General features: G+C 54.6%; 5 protein-coding genes across 5 annotated transcripts; 2 read left to right on the forward strand and 3 right to left on the reverse strand.

Annotated features, from left to right (window-relative positions):
• Positions 1-212: 212 nt before the first annotated feature.
• On the reverse strand, positions 213-1,243 carry EV422DRAFT_570704 (Cupredoxin; the record flags this gene model as incomplete). The annotated part of the gene is made up of 2 exons (XM_053072904.1): positions 213-1,028; positions 1,127-1,243. 2 exons carry the CDS (start codon positions 1,241-1,243, stop codon positions 213-215), a joined length of 933 nt encoding a protein of 310 aa, XP_052922329.1.
• Positions 1,244-1,812: 569 nt separating this feature from the next.
• Positions 1,813-2,388, reverse strand: EV422DRAFT_541536 (uncharacterized protein). Its single transcript, XM_053071207.1, has one exon. It carries the CDS (start codon positions 2,311-2,313, stop codon positions 1,873-1,875), a length of 441 nt encoding a protein of 146 aa, XP_052922330.1. The 5' UTR covers positions 2,314-2,388; the 3' UTR covers positions 1,813-1,872.
• A 48-nt stretch (positions 2,389-2,436) lies between these two features.
• EV422DRAFT_541537 (uncharacterized protein) lies at positions 2,437-3,906 on the reverse strand. Its single transcript, XM_053071208.1, has one exon. It carries the CDS (start codon positions 3,685-3,687, stop codon positions 2,743-2,745), a length of 945 nt encoding a protein of 314 aa, XP_052922331.1. The 5' UTR covers positions 3,688-3,906; the 3' UTR covers positions 2,437-2,742.
• Positions 3,907-5,585: 1,679 nt separating this feature from the next.
• On the forward strand, positions 5,586-7,574 carry EV422DRAFT_541540 (uncharacterized protein). The gene is made up of 7 exons (XM_053071209.1): positions 5,586-5,778; positions 5,854-5,884; positions 5,961-6,099; positions 6,170-6,311; positions 6,381-6,497; positions 6,582-6,705; positions 6,808-7,574. Exons 1-7 carry the CDS (start codon positions 5,653-5,655, stop codon positions 7,182-7,184), a joined length of 1,056 nt encoding a protein of 351 aa, XP_052922332.1. The 5' UTR covers positions 5,586-5,652; the 3' UTR covers positions 7,185-7,574.
• Positions 7,532-12,542, forward strand: EV422DRAFT_221700 (uncharacterized protein). The gene is made up of 5 exons (XM_053065476.1): positions 7,532-7,889; positions 7,983-8,143; positions 8,270-9,200; positions 9,261-9,599; positions 9,662-12,542. Exons 1-5 carry the CDS (start codon positions 7,772-7,774, stop codon positions 12,313-12,315), a joined length of 4,203 nt encoding a protein of 1,400 aa, XP_052922333.1. The 5' UTR covers positions 7,532-7,771; the 3' UTR covers positions 12,316-12,542.
• The last annotated feature ends 414 nt before the right edge of the window (positions 12,543-12,956 follow it).

Consider the following 12,956-nt stretch of genomic DNA (forward strand, 5'->3'; position numbering starts at 1 on the left):
GCCGTACCACCTCACATCAAGCAAGGTAAGCCGGAAAACAAAAACGAGAGGGAAGGCGGGTGATATACAAAGGATGAGGAGGGATGTATGATATGGGGAGAGGAAGTTTACAAAGTCGCAGGCGGTGTGAAGGGGAGGGTATGGGATGTACAATATATACTCCTCGTCTCTTTCACACACCGTTTGCGGTCTTTTTAAAGTGATGGAAGTCTTTACAAGAACATCCATGCGCTGGCGGCGACGGCACCAGCTAAGCTTGCGAGGGAGACGATAGTTGTCCCTGCAGACGACGTGGAGCCGGCGGCGGGGGTCGCCGTTGATCCGTTGGTGGTGGCTCCGGTGGTACCGTCGATGGTGATAGCGGCCTTCATTCCCTGTCCACAGTGTCCCTGGAACGTGCAGACGTACCAGATGACGCCGGTCTCGGTAGTGAATGTGTGGTTGAAGGTGGCGCCGCCCATCAGGTTGGTGGACTGGAAACCGCCGGCCATGGGTGTGCAGCTGTCTTTGTCGGCGGTCTGCTTGACGTTGTGCGTGCTGCCGGGGAAGGACCATGTGACGGTGTCGCCTTGCTTGATGGTGAGCGCGGCAGGGGTGAATGTAAGACCTCCTTGCCCGGCAATAATCGTGTGCACGGTTCCTGACGTTGTGCCGGTGGGTGTCGTAGAAGTGCCGGTTGCGACGGGGTAGGCAGGAGATGCGGGCGTGGCGGCGGGAGCAGTTGCACTGGGAAGAGCCGCAGTGTCGGTGGAGCCGGTGGAGCCGGTAGCCACTGGCGCAGGGGCACCCGCCTCAAGGACGTTCACCGTCAACTTCATGCCTCCTGCACAGTGCTTGCCGACTGTGCATCCGAACATGCGCGTGCCAGCGGTGTTGAACTTGAGACCGAGCGTAGATTGTGCGGTCTGATTCTTGGAGTCGATACCGCCGGTGAGGGGAAGGCAGGGGTCGTTGTTCTCACCCATCTGCGTGACTGTGTGTGGACCACCGGCCCATGTGAACTTGATCGTGTCTCCGATGTTTACGGACTGTGCGATTCGAGAGAAAATTGAATTGGTTAGTCGTACGTCCCTGGGAGGCCGGGAGCAAAACGTAGCACTGAGTTCCTTCCTTTCCGGAAACCTACCAAGTTGTTTGGGGTGTACGTCTTTGTCTTGTTGAACGCAACGGTGACATCGAACTGGGCGGCGAGCACAGTCGAGGACGACGCAGCCAAGAGAGCAGCAACAGCGGAGTACTTCATTCTTGCGGTTGTGTAGTGGTGTGGTTGGGTCAGAAAGTAGAGCAAAGGTTGGAAGAGAGACGATAGAGAGTAGAGTAGTAGGAGCTGGTAGAAGTAGTCGGCCGGCGATGAATTCTGAAGCGGAAGACAGAAAAGAGGAAAGAGCGGGAAGCAGCGCCTGCAGCCTTTATACCCGTCTTGTTTGCCTTTCTTGGGGCTGCTGCCTCCGACTGAGCCCGTCCCCTTTCCTCTTTCTTTTTTTCCCCACGGGACGGCACAGCGACCGCTTTGAGTTTGATCCCAACCGTAATGATTATTACCCATAGCCTTCCTCCCTCCGCGCTCCCTCCCACCTGCTGTGCTTGTCTCAATCCCCCATCGCTCTCTCTCTCTCTCTCTCTCTCTCCTTGTTGACTGGACGAAATGTAATGACAAAACGAGGGGGGGAAAGAGGGACCATCGCCACCTCGTTTATTTGATTATTGATGCGCAGACTGCGCAATTCATCTCCCCTGACGCGTTGGTTTGAAAACGCGTTTCATCACGCGAAGCGCCAGGGAGTGACGGGTTAACGTTTCGCTTTATTTCGAGGGCGCTGCTGAGCATGAGAGACCGACGAGCGCTGGATAACGCTGCTGTGGCGTACCGTCCTATAAATACACATCGCCGGTTTCAAGCCCCCGGTTGCGCTCTTTTTGCGAACCACCGATGCAGGATGCCGCTGAACATCGAGTAAGGTCTGAAATAGATTGGGGCAGATCCGGCCACACCACGTTTGTTACATTGGCCGTCGCGTTAAAACAGGTGGCCGTTCCTCTGTTGTGATCGGCGAGAGTCGGGACCTCTGCCTTGCTGTCAATTTCAAGCGGATGTTCGAACAGAACAAGATGGTGGAACATGCATGTATAGGCGTAACCGATTTTCGGCGCTAAGCTCCGATATGGATTTTTTGATATGCACAAGGATTCGTCGGGAAATGCGTTGCTGAAGTAGGGCTTAGCCATGGCCATTTGTCTCGCAGCGACATGATGGTCATTCGCCATCGCGTAAGATATTGAAACCAAGCGTTCCACCAAGAGCAGAGACCTCATCCTGTGTTCTATCCGCGCATCACTTGTACGTAGGCAAGGTATCGGCGTATATACATTTTTATTACAATCACATCCACAGAAACACAACGCAGTCTCAAGAGCATCCTCCGCGGGCTTCATCTTGGCCGACACCATATCCTTGAAATTTGCAATGATCTCCGTCTCTTTCCTCATATTCGCCTCTTGGTTGAACAGTAGCAGAGCCCGTTTCTCTTCTGCGCTGATGACCTGGCGCCATTAGCTCGGAATGCGAAGGCCAAATTAATCTAAACCACCATCCCTCACGGGTGCATGAGCTCAGCATGAGCCGGAAAACAGGCCTATATGTACAAAATCCTTGATTGAAAGGGAGGAATAAAAAAAAGAGACCTGCCCGCAGCTTCTACCTACGCCAATCCCTGGGCCGCTATATACATTGTGTTGTCTACCCTACTTGATATTCTCAATCTTCCTGGTAGTATTCCGCAAATGATCCCTCGTATAATCCGTCCTATCGGAAATCTTGTTGATCAACCCCGTCTGTTTGCCCAACGACTCATTCATAGCCTGACTCATCATCTTCAACCGCCCCAGCCCAGCCGAGATCTGATCGATGTTGGAGTCGATCTCCTCTTCTGTTGCGTCGCGCTCGATGTTGGCCGGGGTGGAGTAGGAGCGTTGCCCGTTGTTAGAGCGACCGTAGCTTTCATCGGCGTAACGGCCGTAGCCCCTCGATGGCTCGGGGGCGGCATTCTCCTCCTCGGCAGCGGGAGACGAGGCATATGCGCTGGCAGCAGCAGCGTACTTCTCCTCCCTCTTCTTCGCCTTCTTGCTCCCAAACGTAGGCATGAAGAACATCCGATTCAACGACTTCAAATGATCCGTCTTTGCGTCAGCAACCTTTGCGTACTGCCCCGCACTCTCCATCCTCGTATTCACTTTCATCAGCTGCTCCTCCTGCGACTCCAACCGCGCCATGTTGCTCTGCGCGAGCGTGTCGGCCTCTGCTATCCGCGCGACGGTGCGGCGGGTGCTCATGAGCGAGTCGTTCTGCACTTTTTGGGTTTTGCGGGTCAGCCAGCCTTCGTTGTCGTAGTCTTCGGGTTCGTCGTTGACGGTCTCCCAGGAGCGGTAGGGGCTGTCGTCGTAGTTTTTGTAACCGGTGCCCTGGTGGGACTCTTGGCGGGATGCTGCTGCTGCCCATTTGTTCGGTGCCTCATACCCGCCGCCGCCGCCGCCGCCGTTGGACCGGTAGTTGCCCGGCTTCTCTCCGTAGTTGGTTTTGTCCTGTGGAGCGTAGCGACCGCCTTGGCTGCCGTTGCCGTAACCGTTGTTGCCGTAGCTCTGGCCTTCGTCGCGGGACGAGTAAGAGGGTGGGTAGTCTCGTCGGGACATATTTCGTATGGGAGTTCGCGGAGCGCCGTACGTAGCAGTTGTGAGAGTAGAAAAGGAACAAACACGGCAGAGGTCGATCACAGACTGCGGGAATAAGGAGTTGGGTTTGCTTATGGCACAACACAGGCAGTTGTTGTACAGTTTGTTCAAGATGGGGAAAAGGCCAGCGCTAAGCGTGAGCGGGGCAAGAGCAGGGCAAGAGCGGCGAGGGCAGATTCCACAACGCCAAGAGGGAGTGATTGAAATTGAGGCGAGACGCGCTGTCACTTACTGTACTGTACAAAACTGGTAACAACCGTTGTTAGAAGCAAGTGGGGAGGTTTCGGACGACGTCCCTCTCGGCAAGTATACGTAGCTACGACGTTGTGTTCAACTTCGGGGCACTCGTTACCCCGGTCCATAGTTCAATATACGTCGAGAGGGCGTCAATCGAAGTCTCGGGGCGCAACAAAAAAACTCTCATACTGGAGGCGCTTGGAATGGCCTGTTCGGTTGTGAAATGTTTGAGGAGGACGAGAAAGCGGTCCGTTAAGATGGAGTCGTCTGCTACCGAGAAGGGTACGAAGCCGTGGGATTGGCACGACGGGACTACGTTGTTGAGTGCGGCACGGCCGGAACGCCGTTGTATTTGGATGCCAGCGGGCCTACGAATACCTCGGGAAGCATGACAGTCACAGTGAAATTCCCACGTTGGCCGATCACCGAAAGAGCAAAGTGGAGCCTATTCTGGGGACCACGCTACAGGCGGAGTAGGTGTGATCCCGGTGATCTTGAGTTCGTATTGCATGGCAATTGGAATGGTGGATGACGGCGCTACCATTAAATCTTTTCGGGGGAGAGCCTTGGGGGAGCGACAGCGGGCCAGCTCGATCAGAAGATCCGCAAATCAACGCGGAGTGCTCAGGATACCGCCGTGAGTCTGCTGGCCAGGACGCATCAGCGCCTTGAGGTTCCGTGGATCCTTTTCTTCAAAGAAAAGGCCTTGGTCTTTCTCGTGAAGCCTATGGCACAATCTGGCTCGCGCGTGAAAGAAGCGGTCGAAGCGGAATTGACCATATGGCCACCCTTTGCAAGTAATCGGATTTGCATGCAACCTCGCGAGGTACGCTTGAACGGTACCAATGGAGAGCTCACCTAGACGCTAGACGGCGTGTCGTTACTTCGGAGGGGGAGGGGAGCAGACTCGGAGGCTACGGAACTCACCATGTCAGAGGAAGATGTGGTCAGAGGAATGGCGACGGAGCACAAGCGGGCCGACGACGCAAAGGGCGAAGTTGGCCCTGTCGTCGGGATTACAGTAACTGAGGAGCAGCACCTTCATATCGCACGACAAGCAGGGACGGTATGCAGCCTGACCGAATATGCCGTTGAGTGGCTGGAGAACATTAAATCTCAGCCGGGTGATAGGTTTATCCATGGATAGAGTTTTTGATGCACCCAAACAAACTTTGATATGATTGTGATACTCCACCTACAGGGTCTCGGTTATCATGGGTCTTGACCGGGTGCACCAAACGCCAAAGATGATGTCTCGGGATTGCTGCGTGAGGAGGTGGCCAGAACCCAAGTTTAGCGTGTATCGCAATGCGCGGAACTTTGGTTTTGGCCAACTACCTTACGCTTCTTCCCATTCAAGGAACAAGTCTTGTCTTGCGCTCTTGTTATGTTTGGGCTTCCGGGGATCCCTTCTTGCACTTTCATACTTCTATATCTCTGTATATAAGTTCTTCCTCTTCCTACAGTTCCTCGAAATGCATCTCTATCATACGTCTTTACCGCGCGCGGAAAGTTGCCCTTCTCTTGGGTTGGTTCAGAACAGCTGGGCTTCCGCTGCCTGGCGCGTAAACGCGTCGAGTACGCGTCGTCGGTTTGGTGATGACAGCACTCTCCCGAAAAAATGTCATTCCAAAGGCGAACCTGTCATTCCAAACCAGACTAACCCCTCAAAAATACAACAAAAAAACCATGAAAATAACAGCCGACGTACTCGAATCAGCTTCAACCCTCAAGCGACCCACGCATGAAAGCCGCGACGCCTTCCTGAAACGAGTCAGTCATGTCTCGCTCGTGAATAAGGGCATTGGGGTTATGGTACGCTTTGTTGGGAATGTCTCGCAGGTTGGGGGTTGGTATAGGAAAGGAGCCTGATGTTGTTTTGGCATGTAGGAGAATCTGGGATTGTGCCGAAACTTATCTGGTATGGGTCAACTCAGTCGGCTATCCGAGTATAATTGCGAGATGACTGACGCCCCTCTGGTCAAATCGAAACACAGTGCTATATCTGTACGATAACAAGATCACGCACATCACAGGCCTGAGCGGGTGCCTGAACCTCTCGCAACTGTACCTGCAGAACAACCAGATAGAAGAGATTGAGGGGTTGGACGGCGGGTTGCATGCGTTGCGTATCCTGTGAGTGTGTACCCCGATATCTTAACCTCTCCAGTCTAGGTCTCTAATGCACCTCCGGTCCACATTCCAGGCATCTGCACGGCAACAGCATCCAATATATTCGCGGCCTGCACAATCTACCATCCTTAGAGCATCTCAAACTCGACCGGCAGCGATTATCGCCGGGGCAGAGCTTGGAGTTCAGTCAGGATGAGTTTTCGGTACCACTGGCGGTGAGTGTTCTTGGGGTGGGGTACACACTACCAAGGTCAGTATTGATCGCTCTTTGTTGGGCGTTGCAGGCTAGTTTGAAACGTTTGAGTCTGGAAGGTAACAAGATCAACGATATTGGGCCAATCGTAACGCTACGTGGACTGGAGGAGCTGGACTTGTCGGATAATCGTATTGACGATGCGGAGGTGAGGAATCTGAGCGACCTTCCTCTACGCTGTGACGAGTAATCCACAACTAGTTGACCAACCATCCTGGTGTGTCATTCAAAGTCAGTGGAGTGGATGGTCGCCTCACTCCCTCATCTGCACACGCTGAGCCTTTCGTCCAACCCCGTTGTCGTCAAGCAGCCAGCAAAGCTCCGCCAGCGCATCATCGTAGCTGGCCTCGCACTAGGTAACGAGCACTCACTTCGGCTTCTCGTCTTCGAGTAGCTTTCCATGTCTGCACGTTGATGCTCACATGCACCGCCAAATGATGAATTCATTCTTTCCGTAGAAACATTGAACGGAAAACCCATCCCAGAGAACGAACGTGTCTTCGCCTCAAACTTTCAAGCCGCCCAAGCCCGCCGCCATCGCGTGCAAAACTCAAAAGCCAACTCCTCATCCGATCTGCAAACCGAGGAAAGCCTCCTCGATCCCGCCCTGGCTGCTGCTGATGAACCCAAACCAGTCCCACATTTGCCGCCCTACGCGACGCAATATCGGGATCTGATCTTGCAGATGAAGGGTATGGCGGATCTAGAGAGGGTGAAAGAGCAGGCGAAGGTCAAGAAAGCGAGACCTGTGGTAGGGAGAGCCGGAATTCGGAAACGTTCGGAGGTGCTGGCGGATTTGGCTGCTAGCGCGGCTGAGAATGTGCAACCGTTGTGACGAAATCCAAGGCATCAAATCCGAACTGAACAGATACAAGGCAGCCAATGTCGCTTGCTTCGTCGCCGTTTTCTTGGCGGAGTCATTGTTGTGGCTCGAAAGGCTCGAGCGGGTAACGGACCACGGCTATAGGACCTGATTGGCGCGCACCATCTTTTCCCGTGCAGTCCTTGTACAGTATATAGCCATGTAGAGGTTGGTCCTGTACAGCGGAGTCGCAAGCTTTTCCCTTCTCGTTGTTGCTGTTCTCTGTTCTTGGCGAAGCAAGTTGTCTTGGCGGGCGCTCCAACGGGCGGCGTCTGGGCGGCGTTCCCCCCTTTTATGTGAAGCGTAATTTGGGGACTTTCAACGCCTTCCAAGTTCCAACCCTTTCAGACGCAAGCTTGCCGTCTGTCCGCTTGACCCCATTTTCCCACTGGCAGTGCAATCCCTATAATAATACTACATACAGCACTTCGGATAGGATACTAGGCGCTCGTCGTGGGAGACAGTTGGCATCTGCAAAGCTCCCCGCACATCCTGATTGCGGCTGAGAATTGAATACGCGCACAACCCGTCATCTTCGACAACGACGCTGGGAGACGAAAATGGCCGACCCAAAGAACTCTTGGTCGTTTGGAGGAGAAGACCCTTTCGCTGTCTCAACACCCCAGCCAGGTTCTGCGCCCTCAGTTTCAACATCACCGGCCAAAATGTCAGCTGCTGGTGAGTAATGTCGGACGATGGCACCCGTCTCAGGGGCAGGCCACGGTTGGAAAGGACATCCTTCTCATCCTTTCAACAACTCTCATTCAACAGGCAGCGAATCACCCGCTGGGTTTCCGATGACCGCCGAAGAGCTCCACGCGTACGCACATTACTACAAGTTGGCGGATCCGGTGGGCAAGGGATCAGTTCAACCTCAGGAGGCAGTGACATTCTTGTCAAAGTCAAGGTTGCCTCAGCATCTCCTGGGAGAGGTAAGCTACTTCATTTGGAGCATCTGTTGGGAGTACGCTAGTGACAGGATCGCAAGGCTAGGAAAACATTGCTCGATTACTGACAGTTCGATCTGCTTGTCCTCTGTCGATTTCCGACATCTCCAGATTTGGCAGCAAGCCAATTCCGATGGGAAAGGATTCCTCACGAAAACTGATTTTTACAAAGCCGTGAAAATGATCGCCCTTGCGCAGGGTGGGAAATCGCCAAATGTTGCATCGCTGAACACCGGGACGAGCCTTCCCGTCTTTGACGGAGTCACCGTTCCCAGCCGGGGGAATGCACCTGCTGGGACTCCGAACGTCTCGTCCCCGCAAGTCGGAAGCGGTTCGGCCTTCCCATCCCCAATGAATCCATTGACAATGCAAAGGACGGGTGGGAGTGTGGGGTCTCACAACACCGGGAACGCTCCCATTGGCGCTGCTTCTCGCCTCGTTTCTCATGTGACTGGCGGAGGGATCTCGACACATTCCACTGGCTCTGGCGTAGGGGGCGGGGCGATAACTCCCGACGAACGAGAGAGGTTCATTGCTGCTTTCGAAAGTTGCCACCCGTCTCCCGATGGATACGTCCTCGGTGATGCTGCGAGAGACTTATTCCTGAAGTCCACTCTCCCTCTTGATGTTCTCAGCAAGATCTGGATCTTGGTAGACGCGAATGGATCTGGGAAGCTTGATCTTCCACAGTTTGTCGTCGCCATGTACTTGATATCCAAGATTCGCCAAGGCGCAATTGCGACTGTCCCAACTATGATCCCGCAACAGTTGTGGACAGCGGCTCAGAACGTCGCGCCCGACGGCAACAAAGAGTCACCGTTCGGAAATCTGCCACCACCACCATCCGCGAATCGTACATTGAACCGCATGTCTACCGTATCGCCTGCTATGACTTCTCCCCGGTTAGAACGGCGTCGAACGATGATGCCGACCTCCACCATTCCCACTCCCAATGCCGAATGGGGGATCAAAGAAGATGAGAAGGCACAGTTCGATCAGTACTTTGACACCCTGGATACGACCAAGCGTGGCTTCGTGACTGGTAAGACGGGGAGTGACCCGATAACCATTCGCACAACCCATCTGACACTTTAGCTTTCAGGTCAGGAGAGTTATGAGTTTTTCACGAAAGCCAAATTGCCTCAACTGGAACTGGCGAAGATTTGGGATCTGGCAGATATTGGGAAGACGGGCCAGCTTTCGAAGGACGAATTTGCGGTCGCCATGCATTTGATTAGAGGTCGCATGACTGGAACTACATTGCCGAATACCCTACCGGCCGACCTAGTTCCCCCATCTCTGCGTGGACGAGGGTCGTTCGGGACACCAGGGCTCCCGCAAACTCCGGGCGCCAAGTCTGTGATGGGCGACAACGATCCTCTGGGGGACTTTCAAACGGCGTCGAACGTTTCTGCACCACTATCTCTATTTGATGCAAGAGGTAGGTATGATGAATTTCGTTGACGAAATCGAGCCGGGGTCCTGATCTTTTCGTTTCGACAGCGCGATCATTCTCGAAAATGCCGTCGCCCCATGAAGTTGCGGAACTGCAAGATCGGGAAAACGAACTCTCGAATCGCAAAAATGATCTCCATGGGGTGGAGCAGCAGTTGTCCAGTATGCAGCCGTCGGTGGAGGAGCTACGGCAGCGACGTACGGCATTGGACGCCGAATTCAAAGAAGTCACAGATAAAAGGAACGAGCTCGCTTTGAAGCTCTCACAACTGCGCGCCGTGTACGAGACAGAGAGCCAGATCGCCGTTGAGACCGAGAACACCCTCATCAGGGAACAGCAGAACCTCAACATCAGCATAGCTGAAGTTAAGCAGGCTGAGGACACGGTGGCGATGTTGCAAAATGAAAAGCACAGTCTGCAACAGGAGGTGGAGCGCACTAGGCAGCAGAATGACGATATCGCTCGACGTGTGCAGCAAGCCAACGAAGCAACGGTGCCTTTGAGGGCTGATTTGGACAGGTTGCGGGCAGAGTTGAGGCAACATCAGCAGCACCGTGAAGTCAATGAGAAAGTGTTGATGAGCGCGCAGGCGGAATACCAGCAGATCCATGGGGACGTCCAGGCGGAGCAGGCGAAACTAGCGCAGGAGAAGGAACGGGTTGCGCATATCGCCCAGCAGATTGCGGTCCAGGCTGGAATCGCAGAAAAAGAGAAACAAAAGCTGAAAGCGCTGGCAGCTGAGAGGGCACAAGAGCAAGCGAAGGCAGCCGCTGCTCCCGCGCCGAAACCGGCCGAAAGCGTGGACCTTTATTCTGCGTTCGCCGAACTCAACTCGTCTCAAGATCTCCTTGGGACCACCAAGTCAATCGCGTCGGAGAAGCCTCCCGCTTTCCCAAACCTTACCATGCCAACCGGTGTTGCGTCTACTGCGCCATCCTCGGCAACCCCTCAGACGCCCTCCGCAAAGAAACCTCCGCCACCTCCACCGGCATCGAAGAAGCCGCACCGCGATTCCCGTGCGGGAAGTAATGCGGATCTCGCCGGTCTCGGCTTGATAGGTGGGGATGGAGCTGCAGGTGGAACGCCAACCTTAGCTCGAGTTGATTCCACCTCAGCGCTGGGAGCTGGCGTCGCGCGGACAAACTCCATGAGCTCTGTTGCATCCACCAAGGCCAAGCAAGAGTTTGATGCTTTGTTTGAGTCCAACAAGCCCAAAACTGCCGCGCCAGCACCTATTCCTCGCCCCACAACCCCTGCACCAATTGCGCCTTCCCCCGCCGCGGGAACTACCATCCCGCGACCCAGCACGCCCAGTCCCGACAAGGCTTCCCCGTCTCGTATCAACACCGGGTCCCCAACACGGCCACCACCTCCAGCTCCACCCACACCGCGCGGGCAATCTCCTGGTCCACAGGTCCCACCAAGTCCGGGTTCCTCCCCGACGAAGAAACCTGCCAGTCTCAAAGGGTTCTCGTTAGGCTTTGAGCCTCGAAAGGACGTCAATAGCGGAGATCACTCCATGAAGCCCGCCAGTGTTAGGAGTGTGCCGTTGTTCGAGTCTGAGGAGAAGGACTCGGCGCAGGTACTTGCGCCCACTCCTCTCTCTGCACCTGCGAAGAGTACGGCCGATTTGTTTGGGACTGCTGAAGTCGACTTTGCTGGAGCGTTTGGAGGAGCACCGCCAGCGCTTGTTCCCACAACATCCGCTTCTGCTTCCCCCGCGCAGGATGCGAGTGCGAGTGCAGCGCGGCCTGCTCAATCCCCTGCAGATGTTGGCTTTGGCATCGGCTCTGCTGATCAGATGGCTGGGTTTGGAACTCCCGCGTTTGATCTGAGCAGCGACGACATCTTCCCTGCCGTCGCTCTGCAAAATGCCCCGGCCGGACCGTCGCCGGCACCATCTCAGCCTCTAGGTCCCTCGGCATTCGACGCCGATTTCGAGTCGAACTTTGGGAGCTTGCAGAGCGACAATAACTCGGGTTCCACTCCTGCTCTGCCCAAACCTGCCACAGTGAAAAGCGACGATGCCTTCAGCGCCATGTCAGCCATCGACATTGACGCCGAGATGGAAAACGCATTCATCGAGTCAAACGCTACGGAAGCGGAGAGAGTGAAGCGCGCCGCGACCCCGGATTTTGACACGCAAGGGTTCGCCGCAAAGGACTTTGACGACGACGCGTTCGAGTTCACTGCCACTTTCGACAACGCGTCTATGAAGAGTATGGGCAAGACTGGGAAGCTGACTCAATCTCCCAAATTCGAGGCTGCGTTCGACACGGCCTTCCCGCCCGCCAGCAACGACCCGTTTGCGGCGTCGGACCCGTTCGGATTCAAAGCGTCGCCGCCACGGACCTCCACTGCCGCTGCGCAAATGTCGGTCGCGGACATGGACGCGGTGTTTGGAGGTGGACCCAACACGGCTAAGCCTGAGCAGAACGGAACCGCCACCGCCAATGGGTTTGACGATGTGTTTGGAAGCTTCCAAGCTGCCTTTCCGCCCGTAGGAGCATCATCGTCAACAGCTCCATCGACGTCTCCCACCAACATTGACACGGCGAAATCGAAAGCTGCGTCCCCAGGGAAGAAGCCCGCCCCGCCATTACCGCAACGTGCTGCTACGACAGACGACGCGGATGAGGTCAAGCAGATCACGGCGCTTGGGTTTACAAAGGAGCAGGCTATCAATGCGTTGGAGTTGTAAGTGGAGTCAACTCGATCGTAGGATTTTGTTGACCGCGTTGTTGACAGGTTTTTTCGTTCTCTCCCTGTACAGGAACGCGTTTGATGTTGCTCAAGCGACGAACTACCTTTTGGATGCAAGCAAGTGATAGTCGCAATAGCACACAAGCAACCGGCACAATCAAACGCAAAGCACACGCAGGCAGTCCATTCCGGCCACCGTAACCCCGATCAACCAAGTTCTTCTTTTTCCAACCTTCTCATACTACGCTATTTCACACCTTCGGGCACCTCTTCAAAATAGGAGGCATCTCGTCCATTTTCTTGTTACCTTATAATTTGACATGGTGCCTCGCATTCTATCCCTCTACTACTTTTCTAGTACTTTGCGAATACACTGCAGCTCTCGTGAATGTTTTTTCCCGCGCATCACAGGATCTCTGCATAACCTATGAAGATGGAGATGGACTAGCCACATGGACAACGGAGCATGGCTGGTGGATATATGTATATGGAAGGGAGATTCACGGACTGCCACCCATGGACAACCTTGGATGCCATTGGGCCTGATGGTAGATCATATAATATGCTTGCATGATGGTCTATCTCCGACAAGGAGCACCACGTCAAACACAGAGTGGCCGTATCTGCCAGTTGCATTTG

This window comes from Fimicolochytrium jonesii, assembly GCF_025526975.1.
Source record: "Fimicolochytrium jonesii strain JEL569 chromosome Unknown EV422scaffold_28, whole genome shotgun sequence".
NCBI classification, from domain to species: Eukaryota; Fungi; Chytridiomycota; class Chytridiomycetes; order Spizellomycetales; family Powellomycetaceae; genus Fimicolochytrium; species Fimicolochytrium jonesii.

What these genes read in the sequence shown, in the direction of transcription:
- EV422DRAFT_541536 (XM_053071207.1), bottom strand. Translation starts at nt 2,313, where the DNA reads ATGAGGTCTCTGCTCTTGGTGGAACGCTTGGTTTCAATATCTTACGCG.
- EV422DRAFT_541537 (XM_053071208.1), bottom strand. Translation starts at nt 3,687, where the DNA reads ATGTCCCGACGAGACTACCCACCCTCTTACTCGTCCCGCGACGAAGGC.
- EV422DRAFT_541540 (XM_053071209.1), top strand. Translation starts at nt 5,653, where the DNA reads ATGAAAATAACAGCCGACGTACTCGAATCAGCTTCAACCCTCAAGCGA. An exon ending in ATCGTATTGACGATGCGGAG is followed by an intron (nt 6,498 to 6,581) that starts GTGAGGAATCTG and finishes TGTCATTCAAAG; the next exon opens with TCAGTGGAGTGGATGGTCGC. An exon ending in CGTAGCTGGCCTCGCACTAG is followed by an intron (nt 6,706 to 6,807) that starts GTAACGAGCACT and finishes TTCTTTCCGTAG; the next exon opens with AAACATTGAACGGAAAACCC.
- EV422DRAFT_221700 (XM_053065476.1), top strand. Translation starts at nt 7,772, where the DNA reads ATGGCCGACCCAAAGAACTCTTGGTCGTTTGGAGGAGAAGACCCTTTC. An exon ending in CTCAGCATCTCCTGGGAGAG is followed by an intron (nt 8,144 to 8,269) that starts GTAAGCTACTTC and finishes CGACATCTCCAG; the next exon opens with ATTTGGCAGCAAGCCAATTC. An exon ending in CAAGCGTGGCTTCGTGACTG is followed by an intron (nt 9,201 to 9,260) that starts GTAAGACGGGGA and finishes TTTAGCTTTCAG; the next exon opens with GTCAGGAGAGTTATGAGTTT.